We start from the raw sequence: 20,539 nt of genomic DNA, 5'->3' as shown, positions 1-20,539 counted from the left end.
TAGAATTTTATTATTTTTACCCTAATATGACATAATTTGCTCATTTTGTTATCAGTAATATTTGCCCCTCCTTTACCACTTCCCAAACTTAATTCCACCTCATGAATATGAAAAAGAATTATTCAATGAAACAAAAGGAATATATAAATCTATTTATACAGGGAGTTACTGACATATCACGATCTTTCTCTCTCTCTCTTAATTCTCCCCTTCTTTCATTCTTCCGGTTTCTCTCTCTGTGATCATCTTTCATGGTTGAATGAATGCTGAATAATTTCTAAACTTCTTAATTCACTTAGATGTTTTCTTCTCAGTTTTTGCTCTTCTTCTTTAGCTGAAGCTGGGAGTTTTTATGGAGTACTGTTTGAGAGAAATAAAAGGAAAACAAGCTCATGATCCCATATTTATCGAGAAGATGATGAAGTGGCCGTCGTCTCGGTGTTTATACGTTCCGGGGCCGGTTATCGTCGGCGCGGGTCCGTCGGGTCTAGCGACGGCGGCTTGCCTGAAAGAGAAAGGAGTCCCGAGCGTAATCCTCGAGAGATCGAGCCGCATAGCGTCTTTATGGCAGCTCAAGACATACGACCGCCTTCGTCTTCACTTGCCGAAGCAATTCTGCGAGCTTCCATTAATGGCGTTCCCCAGTGATTTCCCTATTTACCCTACCAAGCAACAGTTCGTGGACTACTTGGAAGCCTACGCTCAGAAATTCGATATAAAGCCGAGGTTCGACGAGACGGTTTCACAGGCGGAGTACGACGGAGCGTTGGGGTTTTGGCGAGTGAGAAGCGTTGGGGTTAAAGGGAAGGTTATGGAATACGTTTGTCGGTGGCTGGTGGTGGCGACGGGGGAGAATGCGGAGGCGATGACGCCGGAGATGGAAGGAATGGAGGAATTCGGTGGGGAGGTAAGGCATACGAGTTGGTATAAGAGTGGAGAAGAGTTTAGAGGGAAAACGGTATTGGTTGTGGGGTGTGGGAATTCAGGCATGGAGGTGTGCTTGGATCTTTGCAATCATAATGCAAAGCCTTCACTTGTGGTCAGAGACACAGTAAGAAATCTCTTCTTTATCTATCATTTTTAATCATAAATATTCAAAATTACAACCTATAATACAATTATAATTTTAATCATAATATTAAATTACGATTATGATCGTGATTATAAATGTTAGAAAATTACAGTGTAATTTGTTTCTTAAAATAACTATATTCTAAAATTGTGGATATAATTGTGATATTACAATAATCTTAACGCTCCTTATTGTACCATAGTAGATAAAACCTAAAGTTTTTAGAGAATTTTAGGTTTTTCCCTCAATTTTCATATAAATAGCTAGAACAGGGGATGACAATCGTCGAGTTTATGGTTAATCTGATTTAACTCGAAAATAGTATCTTTTTCTTTCGAAATTTGACATTAATTAAGAGAAATTTCATCACATTTGATTTTTAGAAACAAAGAGAGGTAGGATTCAGTTATCCTATAAAAATTAAAATGTTTTATGATTATTTAAAATTATTGGATAATTAAAATATAAACTATTGAAATTAACAGTAGAAAATGATAAGATATTTACATAAAATAAAAAATAAAAAGATAATTATAGCCGTCTATTTTTACTCATACAACCATGTTAAATCAATATAAAACAAAAAGTTTTTTTATATTATGTAACTAAATCTTAATTTGTATATATAATTCTTATTTTATTCAATAAAATAGTGATATAATTAAAAAATAGAGAAATAAATATTATTGTAAATTTTCTTTAAAATATAAAGGATATTTACATTATTATGTCGAGACAAATCAGGTAGAGTATTTTTACCATAAACTCAAATCCAATCTTATTTTCTATAAAGAACTTGACCTAATTTAACTCAATTCCAAATTTTTTATAAAAAAATTATCTTATAAAGTCAGTTCCAACCAAAATCGGATGAAACCTAATCCTATGCCCATTCATAACTAAAACCTTGTATGTATGGCTTCAAGTTCCAAAGATTTGATCAGTTGTAAGGCTGCTTTCACATGTTTACTACTACCAAAATTCGGTAGACAAAAGGAAAAGAACAAAGATCTTTGTTCTTTCACTTTCTTGGGTTTCCCAAGCATGCGCAACGTAGTAAAATACATAAAAAAACAAACCATAGGATTTTGTCTAGTCTATGTTGTCCTAATCATAAACAAAATCTAAGGCGGCTCGATTCATCCCATCAATCAAAATCCCATGTTTTTTTTATGTTATCTTTGTTTCATGTGTCCATTCAAACTGTTTCCTTTACTGTTTTTTCTTCTGGAAGGTCCATGTCCTCCCGCAAGAGATGCTAGGGATACCGACTTTCGGGTTGTCCATGTGGCTGCTCAAATGGCTGCCGTTGCGGCTCGTCGATCGGTTGTTACTGATTGTGTCTCGGTTGATTCTCGGCGACACTGCTCGCTTCGGATTGCCCCGGCCGGAGCTGGGTCCTCTTGAGCTGAAGAATCTGTCGGGGAAAACACCAGTTTTGGATGTTGGCACGCTTGCTAAAATCAAAAGTGGAGACATTAAGGTACTTTACCCTTTTGATACTGATATCACATCACTTTTTTTCCCTTGACAACTAAATATGGAGTGCTTGATTGATCCTATAATAGTATGTTTTTCAATAAAAGTATATGGGGATGGTCATAGGATAGGGTTTTTGTCCCGAGTATATTCAAGTTGAGTATAATATTTTTTTTATTTTTCACTTAATCTGATCTAAGTTTTAAAAAAAATTAGATTCAAAATTCGACTTAGTTTTTGAGATAAAAATTTGTACTCAACCCGACACCTATATAATTATCATTTTTATCATATAAAATAAGGATATAGTAGAGAAAATGTAGAAAGAGGACATCAATTATCCTTAAATATATAAAAAAAACAACTATACTATTATTCTTCGGTCACGTCAAATAATTTTTACCCTAAACTTAAACCCTAATCCAATCTTATCATTTAAAATCTCAAACCAACCTGACCCAAATCTACTTAATTTTTTTTATAAGATTGAATCGGGTCATATCTCATATCGAAGTCGAATAGACCTACCTTTTATCACATTGATTCTTGCTAACCCTAAATACGTTTGATATTGTATTTTCAGAATATTTGTGTTCAATTTTAGCACAAGTGATATAAAGTCACCAAAAAGTAACTTTTAAGTCTTTTATCATTGCTTTGAACCCTACTATGAGTGTGATTTAATCCCCCATGATGCCAAAGATTTAGATTATTGTTTACTCCGAAAGTATTAGAGGTAAAAAAGGTGTTTTTAATACCACCAAAAGGGATACAAGAGACGAAAACTCAAGATTAAAATCGAACATAAATATTTAAATTTATAATATTAGACCTACCGGAGGGATTAATAATTAATTGTATGAAAAATATTAATACAAAAATTTATCTCAAATGAGTCGAAATTTTTGTCAATCGTCACAATTCTTAATTTGGAACCATTGTTGATGTAGGTACGTCCAAGTATAAAGAGCCTAAAACGACACGCCGTGGTGTTTGTTGATGGCAAAACCGAGAACTTTGATGCAATCATATTAGCAACCGGATACAAAAGCAATGTACCCTCTTGGCTAAAGGTATACAAACCCTAAATTCACTACTTTTTCTCTCCTTTTTCACATGCTAATGTTCTCCGTAACTAAAATAAAAAGAGAAATGGAAATGCTTTTACAGGAAAAAAAGATGTTCTCAGAGAAAGATGGGTACCCTCGGAAGTCATTCCCCAATGGGTGGAAAGGTGAACGTGGGCTATATGCCGTGGGGTTCACTAAACGTGGATTGCTCGGTACATCGATGGACGCTACGAAGATCGCATGCAACATTCAACGGTGTTGGAACGACGAGGCTAAGCATCGTTTGCCCTTCGCTCCACTTTTTCCCCAATGATCATAGCTTTGATTGTTTTGAAGTAAGATGAGAGATAGAAACATATTTTTGGTTAGTAAAGCATACATACTACATATGGGCAGCTGTGGATTTTGATATCGGACATGTATTCGTATCCGAAACTCGACCGGACTATGATGTCTACTTCGGTTTAAGAAGGGAAAAGTTTGAGCAAAGGGGAGGGGGAGACCCTAGACAACCTTAGATATTGTACATTACTAATACTATTTCATTTTCGTGTTATTAGGCATCACTTTTTCTTTATTTTGAGAGAGGAGGAATAGAGATTGACCAGGGCAAGCTGATTAAAGGATGTTTGGTATTTATTTTGCAAAGCAATATGATTCGGTCTTTTAACTTGTATTTTCCAAAAGAGTTTGAAATTAGGAGTAATTACATGATATTATTATATTTTTCTCCTAATATCTGATCTTAATTCTGTTTCTAAGTGGATGTGTATTATGTAACAAGCAATTCCGACAAATGCTTGTTTCGCTCCGCCTTACTCGTTTTTAAAATGACTATTTATCGCATTATAATATTATGTATATATTAATTTTATATATTTATGTTATGGAGAAGGACTATGATTTATTTATACTGTGTAAAATTCATTAATTTACACGAAATTATAGTTATTGGATGAATCTAAATGGATGATTTAATTTAAAATAAAATTATTTATTTTATGTGAAAATTGACAAAAAAAAAAGATAATATTAATGTGCAAACTTTTACTCTCAATCATCTATTTAGATTCATCCAAACAACTATGTTTATGTGTAAAACTATTAGTTTATACAATGTAGGTCGATGCTTCCCCTATGTTATTTTATATTTATATTATAAATATAACAAAATATAATTATAAATTATGTTCATTGATAAATGAAGAATAAAATATAAGGTGTTAAAACGTGGACTTAATATCCAAAATAATGGGTAATTTATAAGACGCGTCCCTAGACTTTTTCAGGTTCACGATCTGGGCTCACAAGTTTGTTTTGTATTCATATCAGTCCTCATTTTCTTCAAATTGATTTCTTAGTTTTGAATATTGATGAGTGTTTTATATTGCATATATTTATTGTTATTTATTCCTTATTTTCGATTAGATATTACTGATTTATCTTTATTTTGGACATGAGTTTTATTGGATTAATTAGCCCAAAATGTAGTAGATTTCGATGGTCCAATCAACATCTTGAATATTTAATTGGAATTTATCTGATATAAGGTTATCCATAAGCATAATTCAACGAGAAGTACAAGACTTAAATATTTATTTTTTATCTTTTGTGATAAGCCTTTTTATTTAGGATTTTTAGTTTGATTATTTTATTTAAGAATTAGTTATTTTATTAGAACTCTTGGTAGGATTTTAGTTTGATTAGGAATTAATCATTTTATTTGCTTAGAACTTTTTGGTTATAAATGCTCCTTAGGTTTACCCTTTGAACTCATATTGGAATTTATATTCCATTGGCTATTTATTGAAGTTCTACTTTTCTTTCATTATTTTCTTTTCACAATGCTAAGCATGATCCAATCCATATGCTTAGCTAAATCTATTTTAAGTGATAGCTGAGCGACGATTCAATCCATTTAGTGATAATTGAAAAGCGCTTCATACCTTCAAGTATCCTTCTTGATTTTTGACAAACAAGTTAGGTAATCGACTTAATCTTTAAATTCTTTTCACTTTCAATTGAAAGATTGCACATTAGCTTGAATGTTGTTTTGATTTACCGTTAGGGAAGAGAATTTGCTTGTAGCAAATTTAAACCCCTAAGAACAAACTTAGTAGTAGGGATGGCAACAGGCCGGGTTCGGGCCGAGTATTGGTCCCCTTTGTCCCCGTTTAAAAAACTTGTACCCGTCCCCGCTTAAAAAACTGTGGGGATTTAAACGGGGATCCCCATCGGGTAATCGGGGAAAACCGCTGGGAAACGAGTATCTCCGTTTAGCATAAACTGTTATTTAAACGGGTATCAGGCCGGATATATATATTTAAATTAAATATATAAATATTAAATATATATATATATATATTTAATTTAATTTAAATTTATTAATATTATATATATGTAAAATAATTATTTTTAATATTTATCGGGCCGAGTATCGGTCTGGATAATCGGGTAATCGGGGCGGGAATTACTAAACCCGTCCCCCATCCCCGTCCCCGTTTAACATAAACAGTTTTCTCCGTCCCATCCCCGTTTAGCATAAACGGTTTTTCCCGTCCCCGTTTAATTCGGTTTTGGGTTTTCCCCGTCGGGTTCGGGTTTTTTTGCCATCCCTACTTAGTAGTGGTCCGCTAAGGGAAATCAATATCAAGTTCGATTCTCATTGAGATGCGTAATCCAAGTACGGGTTTTTCCAACATTAAATAAGATATTTGTTAACATCAATAGTCGAAGTTAAATCCAAACAAGGATTAATTTTCAATAATTGATTTTGGGATTAATTCACATGAGAGAAGAGCAAGTTATAAGGGTTGAGCCTTGTAAACTGTAACTGATAAGATTTTGAAGTAAAATCTATTTCAATGATTGAGACGAGTCGAGTCAAACCAAAGCTAAAGACTATCTCCTATCATTATCTCTTTCAATTATTTATTTTTATTTTATTTAATTTTAGTTTATTCAATTAAATTCAATAAACCACCCCTTTTATTTTATTTTGTAGATTTTTAGTTAGAGATCAAATCAGATTTAATTAGAATTTCCTTAGACCATATGGATCAATCCTATTTCTCTATATTATTTTATTTATTTAAATTGAGAATTAGGTTTATTTATTTGACAATTACCGATGCTTGTCAAATATGTTTGATTTAATCCTAAATTAATATTATTCAGATACAACAGAGTCCTTTAAACCTTAGGTTTCTTCCAATTTAGACCCACTGAATTTGAATTTCACTTAAATTTTTTTAAATTTTCTCAAAACTTTTAACTCGAAATTTGGAGTGTGACACAGACTTCAGGGTTACCCCCACACCAGCCACAACTACCATCATTAGTCAAGTAATAATGAAGTCTCTCATCATTTATCAAAAGATGACCTCGATAAATTAATCAAAGCTAGGTCTTGATCCTAAGCAATACGTGATATTGCGAGATTACATTCCAAGAAGGTGCAACAATAATAGTATACATAATAAAAGTACTACAATGTTTTTAAATATATTAATTTAAATTATACTTTAAATATCTAAATATGTTAAAAATATATTGATTCAATGAGTATAAAATAAAATAAAATTAAAAAATAAAGAACGAATATATAAATTTATGAATTAGAAGACAATTTTAAATAATAAATGTATAGTAGTGTTTAATTCGTATATACAACACAAATCAAACGACCTAAGAGATTTGTTGTTATTAATTGAGATCTTAAATTTTAGCATCGTGTATACTAGTAATATGACTAGAACTCTCATTATCAAAAAATTAATTTTTTTAAATAAATATTAATTTATATCCACATTTATTATAAAATAATAGTCCGTATACAATAAATCTTATTTATGACATTCAAATTAGACCACCACAACATCTATGGTTCACAACTTGTCATGTTCCATCTCTGTTGGACCCCCACCTTTGAGCTTTTATTACTATCAACTGTCATTTCCCCGTGCTTATCTCTTTATTCTTCTTCTTCCTCGATCTCTTCATATTTCATTTTAAAATTTAATTATTTATATATAATCTATTCATCAATTAATTCAATTTAAATATTATAAAAATACTAAAATGAGATAATCCAATAATTATCTAGAAAAATAGAATTATTTTTAAAATAATTTTTTTCTACAATAAAAAAAATAAATGAGTCAAATTCGTTTTATATATAGAGATAATTGCAATAATATTAATCTCTATCTATTATTTTCAGTTACATCCTTATTTTACCTGATAAAAATATAATTATATACATGCGTGTCATATTGTATTAGTGTCAGATACATTTTTACCAAAAAAAATTAGATTAAATTTCATTAGCGTAGTTTCTTAAACCCAAGTCGAATTAAATGACAAATAAAAAAATATAATATTCAAATCAAATTTAAATTGACCAAAACTCAACTCAACTCAACTTCATAGTCATCCCTACTTATCATTACACCCAAAATTTATTGATTTTAATTTTTCTTCTTTAAATATTCATATGATTAATGAAATCTCTAATGACTCACTACATGAGCATTGACCGACCGACTGACCAACCAACTTTAGCTCTTCAGGCTATTAATAATTGGCATCTTACTTTTATGATCAAAGAAAGAAAATGTTGTAAGGACCCCTTTTTAACTAATTAATGTAATATCCCTAAACATCTTTTCTTATCCTTAATTAATGCTATTTAGTTAGCTCCCTCTCATGATTTACATGAACAAAACAATTTAAGTTTCTGAATTTGAACGCCATTCCAAAAATTGATCCTATTTCTTTTTTATTAAGTTGAGTTAACGAGTCCTATTTTAAAAAATAGTTTTTTTTTTTTAATTTTGTTAGATGAGCCGAGTTTATTAAATTCGGTTAGAGTTAAATCGAGTTGAGTTTTCAAATTTCTATTCAAATTTAATTATAAATATTTATAATGTTATGGAGCGTGTTGGTCCAATTTAATGAGTTTCTCTATATATATATATCATTCTTTTTCACATTGCAATGCTATTTAATATATCAAATGTAATCTATAATTGTAGAAATATATTTTTTAAACAAGGTATTTTGGAGATAAAGTGTTAATTGAGTATAACGGAATTAAGGAATTAATGAAAAGAAAGAATTTACAAGAAAATTATAGTAAAAAACAAAATTTCAAATTACAAAGTTGAAAGATTAAATTATAGAAAAAGTAAATTGTTATTAAGAATAAGATTTGAAGTTACGTATAAATTTTATAGTAATATAGGAATTTGTGATTGAAATTTGATCTAAAATGAACTTCAAATGAATGAGGAATTAAGAATGAATATTCAATCAAATTAAATTGAATTAATAAAATTTTGAATTAGTCAAATTGACAAGTTATATTTTATTATTTAAACTTTGTTTCAAACTGAATCAAATTTTGCATTTACTTAATTATAAAATTAACAGACACTTATAAAGTAATTAACACCCAAAAAAAGCGATTCTAACATCACTGTTTTTTTTTATTAAGTTGAAGGTGATTATCAAGTTGTATCTGTTGTAAGTATTATCAATCATTTGACAATGAACATTCAATCACTCTTACAGTCGGTAATGTTCGAACCCATGAATTCTAGGAATAGTAACAATTCTTTTAATCACTGAGGTAAGTTGGTTCATATTTTTTTTAATAACTAAAACTCAAAAATATGACATTCATGATATAGATAACTCAAAAAATAATAAATACATATAACTTATTTATTAACCTATTAGAATTTATATAAAATAGACATAATTATCTTTAGAGATAAACTATAATTTTATGTTAAAAAATACGAATCTTTAAAAAAGGGAGTGAAATTAAATTTTTTAAAATAATATAAAAATAGATCTTTAAAAGAAATACTTAAATTATATAAGAATTTAGAAATTTTAATATACCAATCGGCCCAACACCCTTCTATGATATCCATCTCTGATTACCTTAGGTGAAATACAACAGAAATCGACAAGTCACGTGCAATGCAAGACTTGTAACAGGCGCTGGTCGCCAAGCCTGTAGACATAACATTGCATCGATCCATTGGTGCTACAGAAAACAACGTTTGGAATATGCTCAACTTTCCAATGATCGGCTCCTTCATCAGGCACCAACTTCAGAGCAAAGCTATTCGGCATGTTATGGAATGCCAAAGGCTTAAGGCTTTTTAAACAAGAAATCGTCCATGGCAGCTCCTGCAAGTACGGACAGGGTCCGATCGACAACCATTCGAGCGAAGGGAACGCTCCTTCATCTATCGTCAATCTGTTCAATCCGTTCAACATCCGAAATGCTAGTTCTTCGAGTCTCTGAAAGTATCCCTTCTCAAAATGCAGCTGAGCTCCATCATATCCATTTGTCAGCTGAAACTTCAACAGATTAGGCACAACTCCAAGGATTTTAAGCGAGTCATCGAATATTCTCGACCAGTGTAAGCCGATTCTGACCAGGTTGTGATGATGATCCTACAACCTTTGTTATTATCTAACAAAACATGTTCTATACTATTCCAGAAATCTTGGTTCCACACATCATCAAAGACAGCAACATACCTCTTGTCATGTAAATATTCTCTGGATTTGCTGATGAGCTCCTATTCATCCATCCGACCGATCGCCTCGGGAGGCGACTCTTTCCTCGCCTCGTGAAATCGTTTCAAGAGGGTCCTCAGCAGCTCTTGCACCTGGAATGATTAAGATACTGTGACTCAAGCATGGCAATCGAAATGTTGAACCACAGTCTGGTTTTCATAAACTTTCCTCGCAAGAGTCGTCTTGCCGATCCCGCCCATGCCGACGAGTGAAACAACGGTGCTCACGGATGGTCCGGATATCAACCTATGGACCAATTCGCTTCTCGGTGAAACGATTCCAACGAGCTCATTGTCCTGGACAAATTGCAGACCAACTCGAGGATCACGTCGAGCCACACCGGTATTACCAGGCATGTTCAACCCGTATCTCCTTCGTTTCTGGCCGATTTCTCGAACCGATATCCTGATATCTCGAAGCTCCGACGCTATCTCGTGAGTCGTGACGTTTCTTCATGCTCTTGAGGAATTTAGCCACTTTACACAGGTAAGCCTTGATGAAACCATGGTGTTCATGGCTGTTAACGACATGGAGATGGAGGATGTCATGTAGCCATCAATGGCGTCTTCAATCCTGAATGCTGTTTCTCTTACAAGCTTCACCCATGTAATAATACTGGTGGAACCCTGATCTCTGGCCGCCATTGCATCTGCTTCTTTTAAGAAACATGTGATGAACTCGAGCTCGAGCTTGATGTCTTCAACTTCTTCATGGACGCCTCTGAGCAACTCGACGTCTTCACTCAGCAAACTGGTTAGCTTCTCCGTAGCCAAACTCGCAGCCACTTCGGCCATCGCAATTTCATTCAAATCTTGGATGAAAAAATTAAACAGAAATCACCGAATATGATTTTTGGGTTAAAATTGTTGAAACAGAGACTTTGTTTACAGGAAATTGCTCGTTCTTTTGGAATCTTCTAGTATTTCTATTTTCTACCCACAAATGGCTGAATTTTCCTTTGTTATTGCCCCACTCCACAAGTTGAGAAAATTAATTGCAAAAGAATATTTATTTTGAGTAATATTTTGTGATAAATGTGCAATATAAAGTTTATAAATTCTCCTTCATCTAAACCTTTAAATTTAAGAATCAGAATGATCTATTGATTTTGGTGGTAAAAGACTTAAGTTTGAGCACTAAGAATTTTAGGATATAAGAATTTAATGTCAAATGATTGAGAGTTATCTTTGAACTACTTTGTAGTTATCTCAGATTATAAAAAAAATTAAGAATGACATAATGTCTCACTTAGTTCCCAACATTTACCAAAATAATCATTTAACGAATAATAAAGATCAAAGTGAATATTCGATCAAATTTTAAATATTTTTTTCCGTGAAATGAAACGTTGGGAGATAAAATATTTAAAAAAGAAAAAAAAAAGAATAAATGTCAAAATAATTAATTTGATAAACGTTGGTTAAAAGAAATATAATGAAGTAATATATGACTCTACGTAATTAAAAAGAACGTTGTTTACTTAAATTTAAACAATTGTATCATGAGAATAGGCGTACATTATTAATAATTAAAAAATATTTTAAACACGAGCACTTCATAATTTTTACATACTATTAAAAAACATTAGAAATCTAAAATTTTATATTTTAAACTCTAAACTTTAAGAAATTAAATATTAAATAAAATACTTGACGGGAAAAAAAAAGATAAATTAAAATTTACACAATATTATATAATTTTTCATATATTTATATTCATAATAATATAAATTTGAACACAAATATTAACATCAATTTACACCATCTATATATCATATAATGCTTCAAAAAATAAATAAATATATGCAGGAGTACACCATCTTGAAGGGGAGGGAGGAAAACCCTAATTTTGTCCCAAAAGACGAATCTTGAAGGGGAAAAAGATGGTTTTTTACTTCAAAACCCGACCCGAAGCTGGCGATTACACCATCTTCATGGGTCTTGACAAGTACGAAAACGAGGAGCTCATCAAATACGGTTTCATCGAAGATATCTGGTAATTACTCATTTGATTTCGCTATTGTTGCTATAAATGACGGTAAATTAGGTTTCTTTTTCCCTTCCCTCTTTTAAAATTACATATGATTCGATTTTTCTTCTTTTTGTTTCATTTCAGGTTTCATGTGGATAAAATATCTTCTGCCCATGTTTATTTAAGACTTCAAAAAGGTCAAACCATTGATGATATAGGTGAAGGTTTGCTCGAAGATTGTGCTCAGCTTGTCAAAGCTAATTCCATCCAAGGTTTATTTTAATTTCATCATTCTTTGTTTTTTTAGAATTGTTAGTGGTGAGCAACAAAACTCGGTTCAAAAAATTTGAATTTTTAGTAATTATTATATTGATTTTCAACTTCTAGTCGAGTCCTCAACATATATATGTATATAGCATATAAAAAGAATATGAAGAAGTATGTATATTGTATATGGTTATTAAAGCAATGTAATATTATGAATATTTAAAATTAAATACTCGAATTTTATAAAGTTGACTCGGATCGAAAAAATTTCAAATAAAGTTTGAGTTATAAAATAGTACTTGCGAACTCTACTTGAAATTCTTTCTCGATTTTATCTAATACTCACCCTAAGAATTGTATTTTTATTATGTTTGATATCATAAGTTATTAGGTTGTAATATAATTTTTATGTGAGTTAGGCAACAAGGTGAACAATATTGATGTTGTTTACACTCCATGGTCCAATTTGAAGAAAACTCCTTCCATGGATGTTGGCCAAGTTGGCTTTCACAATTCCAAGATGGTAAACCTTCTTTATTACTTTGAATATTGTCACAATATTTTGTTCTTTTTTAGGTTCGCTTTCTGGTTTTATCATGCGATTTAGGTTCGGACCGTGAGAGTGGAGAAGCGGATAAACGAGATAATTAACAGGTTGAACAAGACTAAAGTCGAAAGGAAACCTGACTTGAAAGGTATGTGAATGCCTGTGGTGTAATTTCGATCATTTTGTATTTCGCTTGGTATACGCAGTAATGTAAGTTTTGCCTTTTGCATCTTCAATTCTACCACTCATTTAGTATATCGAAGTTAGAATTCTTTTATTTTATTTTTATCTTTTGATCAAACTAACGCCACTAATGTAATATGTTGTTGCAGCTGAGAAAGAAGCAGTTTATGCAGCGGAAAAAGCAGAGAGAAAGCAACAGCTGAGAGAAAAAGTGAGCCCCTTTTGTCTTCAATTGTTTTTTTCTTATTTCTTCAATTTATATTGACCAAGTTAGCTTATCTACGGGTATGCTATCGAACATGGATATCCTTACTGGTTGTAGCATTAAAGCAAAAGTTATCATACTCGATTTTGCTTAGGGTGAAAAAATAGTTATATTATAGCAGACCCGTGAAGATGAGGCAGGAGTTAGATGATCCATAATGAATAAATCATATGGGCACATAAGCGTTCATTTAGTTAAATATATGCACAATGGTGCAGTTTTATATACATGATAATATATGTAGATTTTGGTTTATACGGGTATGGTATTGAACATGGATATCCTTACTGGTGGTAGTATGAAAGCAAAAGTTATCCTAATCGATTTGATATTGGCTACGTTAGCTTATGGTTTATACCGGTATGCTATCGAACATGGATATCCTTACCGGTTGTAGCATGAAAGCAGAAGTTATCCTACTCAATTTTGCTTAGGGTGAAAAAATAGTTATATTGTAGCAGATTTGTGAAGCTGAGGCAGGAGTGAGATGATCCATAAAGAATAAACCACATGGACACATAAGCGTTCATTTAGTTAAATATATGCACAATAGGGTAGATTTATATACATGATAGTATATGTTGATTTTTGCTAGCACACAAATATAATAAAAGGCTTGGGGTCTGTGACACAATGTTCGGACTTGTGTTCAATGCCTTCTTTTTTTCTGGCTGGATAGTTTAGGGTAAGAATTTCATGTGGCTGTATTCATTGGATTTGATGTTTTACAATTCATGCACAGTGTCATCGTGTGCACGTTTTAATCGGATATTGAAAATGAAACCATTTGATTTCTTTGGCAGAAACGACGAGAGGAGCTTCAAAGGCTTGAAAAGGAAAGACAAGCAGAAATAAGAAGTTACAAGGGTCTGATGGTCTCTGAAAATATGATATCAAACAAACAAATTGCAGCCACAAGCAAATCTCTCCAGGAACTAGAGGAGGATTTTATGTGAAATTTATCGGTATTTCATCACGACTACGAATTATTATAGCTGCCGGAAACTTGCTGTCCTTCAAAGAAGGGTGTTTTCTGTTACCTGACTCAGGTTATTACCTCCATCGGTTTTGATAAGAAAAAAGAGAATACAAATGGTAGAGCGAAGTCAAGCTCGAATGTGGGCGAGATGAACTTCTGCAATAGGTGCCCTGGATTCTACCAAACATTATTCGAATCTCCATTGTTGATTAGGTGTTGCATCTTCTTTGATTTATGTTCTATTCTGAATGCAAATTTGCATGATCATGCCATATGGTAGCATGGTTCTAATATTCTTGTTCTTGTGACGGTTTTACGATGTATGCTCACTCTTGTGCTTATAGTTTTCGACATTATTTTTCTTGAATTCGTTACTTGGGAGTCCGCCGGTGCCGGTAACTGGATACATGTCATCTGAGCTAATATTCAGTCGGCTTGACGAAGGATGTGTGGTAGGGGCCTTTGCCACCCCTGAATTTTTTGGTTAAACAACATCTATGTCATCAGTTTTAAAGTTGCTCAACTTCAACCTTGACATCCTCTCCCCCAACCCCAAGAAACATATGGTTTAATTTTATTTTAGGTCTCTATCAGTTTCGAAATTATTTAATTAAATGTTTGAAAGATTATCAATTATTTAATAATGAATGTTCAAACACTCATGCATAAGGGATAATAATTTTCTTTTTAATCAGTAAGGTCGTTTGATTTGAGTCCATCGAAATCGAAACATTAAGACGTTGAATGCATGTTTGTGTTCATGATAGTTTATTATTTGTCAAAAACAAATTATGATATTTTGAAACATGGAGGCGCATACATAACTATTTATCAAGTTTTTAGTTTTGAGGGTTCATATTTAATTAAATATTATCATTCTTAATAATGGTGGTGAAAAATATATTGGGGTTTTTAATGTTCTCATTTGTTTTATTTAGGGTTTAGATAATAATGAAATAGACATATCTGTGAAGTATTTTTTTAACTATCAGTATATGAAATAATATTTCTTTAATTAATACACATTTATTATAGAGATAATGCAATAATAAATTTAATTTATTATTTTGTATTAACAATAAATTATAAAGATCATCCAATAATAAATTTAATTAATTGTTAAATAAGTTTTTTAAGAGTTAATTGCATTATATGTCCCCAAACTATGACTTTCATTTTAAATTGGTTCCTAAACTTTTAAATGCTCCAATTTTATCCCCAGACTTTTGAACTAGTCCTTAAACTTTTGAACATTTTAATTTCAATCCTAAAAGGTGAACCTCTTTCTAAATTGTTCCTCAATCTTTAAATATTCTAATTCCATCCCTAAATTCATCCAAATATGTAATTTGTTTCATCCATCGTTTAACCTAAATTTTATTATTTTCCCAAACATATCATACTATAACTTGGTCTAATGATTTTATTAACAAGGGACATGATTAAGTGTATACTATAGTTTGGGATAAATTTGGAATGTTCAAAAAGCTTGGGGACCGATTTAAAATGATGGTCATAGTTTGGGAATGAAATTGAAATATTCAAAAGTTTGAGGACTAATTTAGAATGATATTCATAGTCTAGGGATGAATTGGAATATTTAAAAGTTTAGAGACCAATTTAAAATGAGAGTTGTACATTGAGGACATATGATGTAATTAACTCTTTTTTAATAATGGAAGTATGCATTTAATGGATTACATTAAGATTTTTTTAGAATAAATGTAAAATCTTGAACTATCCTCTTAATTTTTTTTATAATTTAATTTTCTCTTTTGCATTGTGTACGGTTATACCCCCAAAAATTCCATATGTTACGGATTCAGATAATATATATTATAAATACATTATATTATTCTCATCAGATGTCGTAATCTAGAAAGTATGAGAATAAAATCTAAAGGTAATTTACATTTAATTTATATTTTGGTCTTGATGAGATCGGTAAATTTAAAAATAAATAAAATTTTAAATTATTTGAAATATTACTTGTAATGTATATGATCTATAAATATTTTTTTATTAGTCTGAAATAATTAAAGGTAATATCCGTTTGAAAAATTTCAATAATTTGATAAAGGATATTTAAACACTCACATACAACATGCACAAATCCATGATCTTTAAATATAAGATAATAAATATTATTTTAAACACAAAGATAATTTGAGATGTACTCAGCTGTAAATTTTTTAATGTTATAAAATATTTATTAAATTTATTAATTCATTTTAAAATAATTCATATGATGTTATAAATAAATAATATATTTAAATAAATTAGATGATTATTTTATAATATTATGATAAATTTAATAATTATTTTATTATAATTTAATAAATTTAAATAATTATTTAATAAATTCATAAATATAATGATTCTTTTATAACATTTAGAAGTTATTCGATAAAAAAGATCATTGTGGATTTGTGATATAATTTAGTGACCTTTTTTGTATTTTACTCAATTTTAATTGTTGAGTTGCCTGCCCACGTCGCCCGGGAAACTGATCTTCCAAATCAGATCGTGTTAGGACGAGTTACCTGAGAAGTTGAGTTCACAGTAACGGAATATATATATATATATATATCGTCTTCCAGAACCCTAGACACTCCCTCTCTTATAATCTCTTTCTCATACTCTCTATCAACTCAAGCACTTACTGTACAACAATGGTGACCCCTTCTTTGAGCAAAGATACTGCCAAGGCTGTTCTTCGTCAGGTCAAATTCCCCCCTTCATCTTAAAGTTTTAAACTTTCATTTACTCTTCAATGGCTTAAAAATGATTTTTTTAAAGTATTTTACAGGTAGAGTTTTACTTCAGTGATAGCAATATTCCAAAAGACGATTTCCTCAAGAAAAAGATCAAGGAGAGTCAAGATGGATGTATCCTTTCACTTTTAATCCTGTCCATGTTTGAGTATGAAGAAACTTTTGTTTGTTTTATTTATTGATTCAATGGTGCTTCGTTTGTTGCTATTAAGCTTTAACTGTGTAAACAGTGGTCAGTTTGGCATTGATTTGTTCTTTTTCAAAGATGAGAAGCCATTTGAATTCAGTGGCATTGAAGAATCCAGAAGATGTACCAGAAGCTACTTTAAATGCTGTTGCTGAAACTCTCAGAACTTCATCTTCCCTCAAGGTTTCTGAAGATGGTCAGTTTCATAAACAAAAAAAAAACCCAAATCTTTGTTTTTCATCTAAAGCAAAGAGATTGAGGAGATTCTTTGTTTTGTGTTTATTGTTTCAGGGAAGAAAGTAGGAAGAAGCACCGAGCTATTAGAGCCTGAGGAATTGATAGAGCAATTGGACAGTAGAACGATTGCCGCGTCGCCGTTCGAGTTCATCGTCAAGAGGGAAGATTTAGAAACCTTTTTCAATCAGTATGCTAAGGTATTTGATTAACAATGTCAAAATTTGGGTCAATTTTGTTGGGATTTTGGATGTATTTGCAGTTGAATGAATGCTGATGATATTCTTTCTTGCTTCTTTTTAGGTTAATAGTGTGAGGTTGCCTCGTAATGTAGCGAACAAGAAATATTTTTGCGGCACGGCTTTGATCGAATTCTCGGCCGAGGAAGATGTTGAAAAGGTTTTGGGACAAAGCTTGGCTTTTGCCGGTGCTGAACTGGAGTTAAAACCGAAGTAAGTTGTCGTCGACATTTGTTTGCTGAAGTTGTTGTTTTGTTGTAGAAGTTGATGTTGCTTTTGACTAATAGTTTCATTTCAGGAAGGATTTTGATGCTATAAGAGAGAAAGAAGCAGAGGAGTATGAACGTAATCGTCCTTCGAACAACTCCGATACCGAAGAAAAGTATGTTATTTATCAGAATCATCCGGCAGCATTAGCTTTATTGTCAAATGTTTGTGACTGAAGCAGTTGTAATGATCATTGCAGATACCCGAAGGGCGTACTTGTTGCTTTTAAATTGAAGAGCATTTCGACTCGGGACTCTGCAAAGCAAAATTCTGATGAAACGAAGACTGCAGAGAATCAAAATGGTGAGGAAAAGATTGATGATAAACATGAAAGTCCCATTGAGGAGGAGGAGGTTGATGAGAAGGAATGTAAATCCGCTGCATCGGTCTATAAAGACGATATGAATGTCGTTTTACGGGAGGATTTGAAGGATGTTTTTAAGAAATTTGGTACTTTGAAGGTATTATTGAAATCGATCTCTCTTACCATATAATTACATTTGATGTTTTTCCTGTATAAAGTTCTTCCCCATGATGCATGTTTTTGTACTTGTGAAGTATGTTGACTTTAGAATCGGGGAAGATAAGGGTTACATTCGGTTTGACGAATCCGAAGCACCCCGGAAAGCTCATACTGCTGCAGTCTCGGCTAAAGAAGGTGGTCTGGTTGTAAAAAATTTCATTGCCACTTTAGAACTGGTGACCGGTAAGGGAGAAACGACTTCCACTTTATCTCATTTAAACCTTATTCAGTATATATAACTTTGATTGTTCATTGTTTTATGTAATTGCTGATCACCTTAGAGTAGTGGTCGATTCACATGTATCGGTAAAATATGTATTATATGAGGAAATGATCAACTCAGGTGATGCTGAGAGAGAGTATTGGAATCAACTCCGTTGTAACCAAGAAAAGCACAGGGGAAGCAACAACCGATTTCAATCGAGGTCAGTGCTGAGACTCTTCTATTCCCATTGTTTCAATAATGGATCCCCAATGATAATCACACCCTTTGTTCTTTATGCTTTGTTAGGGGAGGGAAGAACAACAGAGGTGGAAAACGTGGCTGGGGTGGAGAAAATGGTTCTCGTCGAGGTCGTCCTGATAAAGCTAGAAGAGCTTGAGCACCGCGAGCTGTGTGAGTGAGTGATATATGGACACTTCAAAAATGGGGTTTGGGATCCCTTGTGAAGCAATAGCTTGAGGAATGAGCCTGTGGTTCTTGTTTGTTTGGTTTTAAGTTAAATGACTTCCTTTATATATTATCTATGTTTCAAGTTCATAGTTGGCTTTCTTTTTGTTCTCCAAAAGCAAAACAATGATTAAGTGTCACGGACATAACTTATTTGCTCAGTCGTTACGGCACTCGAAAATGACGTTTCCAAACAAGTCAGCTGTACTCGTTGTTTTTGGATGCTGAAAAGAACCATCTATATGATCGGATCAGATTAAAAATATGTTTCTGACGAGAATTAAATTCAATAATAAAGGACTGCTTCATTCGAGTGCCTGAACGATCTCCACTTTCGGCATGCCGTAAAAGACTGTTTGATGACACCCTGAGTAGACATCTCCGCTCGGTGGGTGCAATGAAGGTTGTTGGATGATGCCCTGTTTGATGACTGTTCGGGTATAAGTGTCGGATACATCGGTGATGATTAAACCCCATCTTCCTGCTAGTGCTGTGCTGATAGAAAAAACAGGTTATTGGACTGAAAATCGGATCATATTCGACGCTTATACCCGAGCCAGTTTTACTTGGCTTGAATCAGTTTACTTGTTTTTATAAGCATTCACCGATCCCTTTTGGCTACTGTCACTAAAATCACCAAGTATGGAGACTGCAGTATACAGCAGGGAGCAAAAATTTCATTGCGGTCAGGCCAAAAGGAACATGCTCGAAGTTCACTGATCAGTCCCCTGTTACCTGTTGAACACTGGGACGAATGAATGATCTGATATAATGAGAGAAAACATATTATCAATATAAAATATTTAATTAAAATATAAAAAAAAAACTTAATAAAAACAACTATTTTTACCCGCTCCATCTGTCCATCTCCGATTAAACACAATTTTGATTCGAGAAATGATTAAAATTTAGGCCTCCAAAGAGGTAAGTGAAGAATCTAGTCAGCCCCTGTCGTGACTTGTGACCTAAGCCATCGCATTCGCCTTGCCCCCCAAGACTGAATACGACTCCCTACTCTTTGGATTAAATCAGATCCTTCTATTCTATCAAAAGTTCACTCTAAAACTATAAAACAAATAATTAATTATTAGTTGGTTTAACAAATAAATATTAGATGAGAACAAATTATGTTGAAAGAGTTATCATTGTTATGAACTTATATAACATCCAATTTGAATTAATCGATTAATAAATCAAATACTGGTGGTCATA

At 32.2% G+C, this 20,539-nt stretch overlaps 4 protein-coding genes across 4 annotated transcripts; 3 read left to right on the top strand and 1 right to left on the bottom strand.

Annotated features, from left to right (window-relative positions):
* The first annotated feature begins 322 nt into the window (after positions 1-322).
* Positions 323-4,081, top strand: LOC120176841 (indole-3-pyruvate monooxygenase YUCCA6-like). The gene is made up of 4 exons (XM_039183158.1): positions 323-1,051; positions 2,307-2,555; positions 3,502-3,624; positions 3,722-4,081. Exons 1-4 carry the CDS (start codon positions 353-355, stop codon positions 3,932-3,934), a joined length of 1,284 nt encoding a protein of 427 aa, XP_039039089.1. The 5' UTR covers positions 323-352; the 3' UTR covers positions 3,935-4,081.
* Positions 4,082-10,634: 6,553 nt separating this feature from the next.
* On the bottom strand, positions 10,635-11,029 carry LOC120176846 (putative disease resistance RPP13-like protein 3). Its single transcript, XM_039183163.1, has one exon. It carries the CDS (start codon positions 11,013-11,015, stop codon positions 10,674-10,676), a length of 342 nt encoding a protein of 113 aa, XP_039039094.1. The 5' UTR covers positions 11,016-11,029; the 3' UTR covers positions 10,635-10,673.
* Positions 11,030-12,060: 1,031 nt separating this feature from the next.
* Positions 12,061-14,728, top strand: LOC120176845 (coiled-coil domain-containing protein 25-like). Its single transcript, XM_039183162.1, has 6 exons — positions 12,061-12,216; positions 12,337-12,464; positions 12,879-12,982; positions 13,067-13,154; positions 13,339-13,400; positions 14,258-14,728. Exons 1-6 carry the CDS (start codon positions 12,104-12,106, stop codon positions 14,408-14,410), a joined length of 648 nt encoding a protein of 215 aa, XP_039039093.1. The 5' UTR covers positions 12,061-12,103; the 3' UTR covers positions 14,411-14,728.
* Positions 14,729-17,071: 2,343 nt separating this feature from the next.
* Positions 17,072-19,417, top strand: LOC120176870 (la protein 1-like). The gene is made up of 10 exons (XM_039183178.1): positions 17,072-17,156; positions 17,243-17,321; positions 17,438-17,590; positions 17,686-17,828; positions 17,932-18,080; positions 18,166-18,249; positions 18,334-18,595; positions 18,693-18,840; positions 19,001-19,082; positions 19,169-19,417. The coding sequence occupies exons 1-10, from the start codon at positions 17,106-17,108 to the stop codon at positions 19,257-19,259; spliced, it is 1,242 nt and encodes a 413-aa protein (XP_039039109.1). The 5' UTR covers positions 17,072-17,105; the 3' UTR covers positions 19,260-19,417.
* Positions 19,418-20,539: the final 1,122 nt, after the last annotated feature.

The sequence above is a fragment of the Hibiscus syriacus genome, unplaced genomic scaffold (genome assembly GCF_006381635.1).
Source record: "Hibiscus syriacus cultivar Baekdansim isolate YM2019G1 unplaced genomic scaffold, ASM638163v2 tig00112259_pilon, whole genome shotgun sequence".
Lineage (NCBI taxonomy): Eukaryota > Viridiplantae > Streptophyta > Magnoliopsida > Malvales > Malvaceae > Hibiscus > Hibiscus syriacus.
This window is presented reverse-complemented; position numbering and strand designations above follow the sequence as displayed.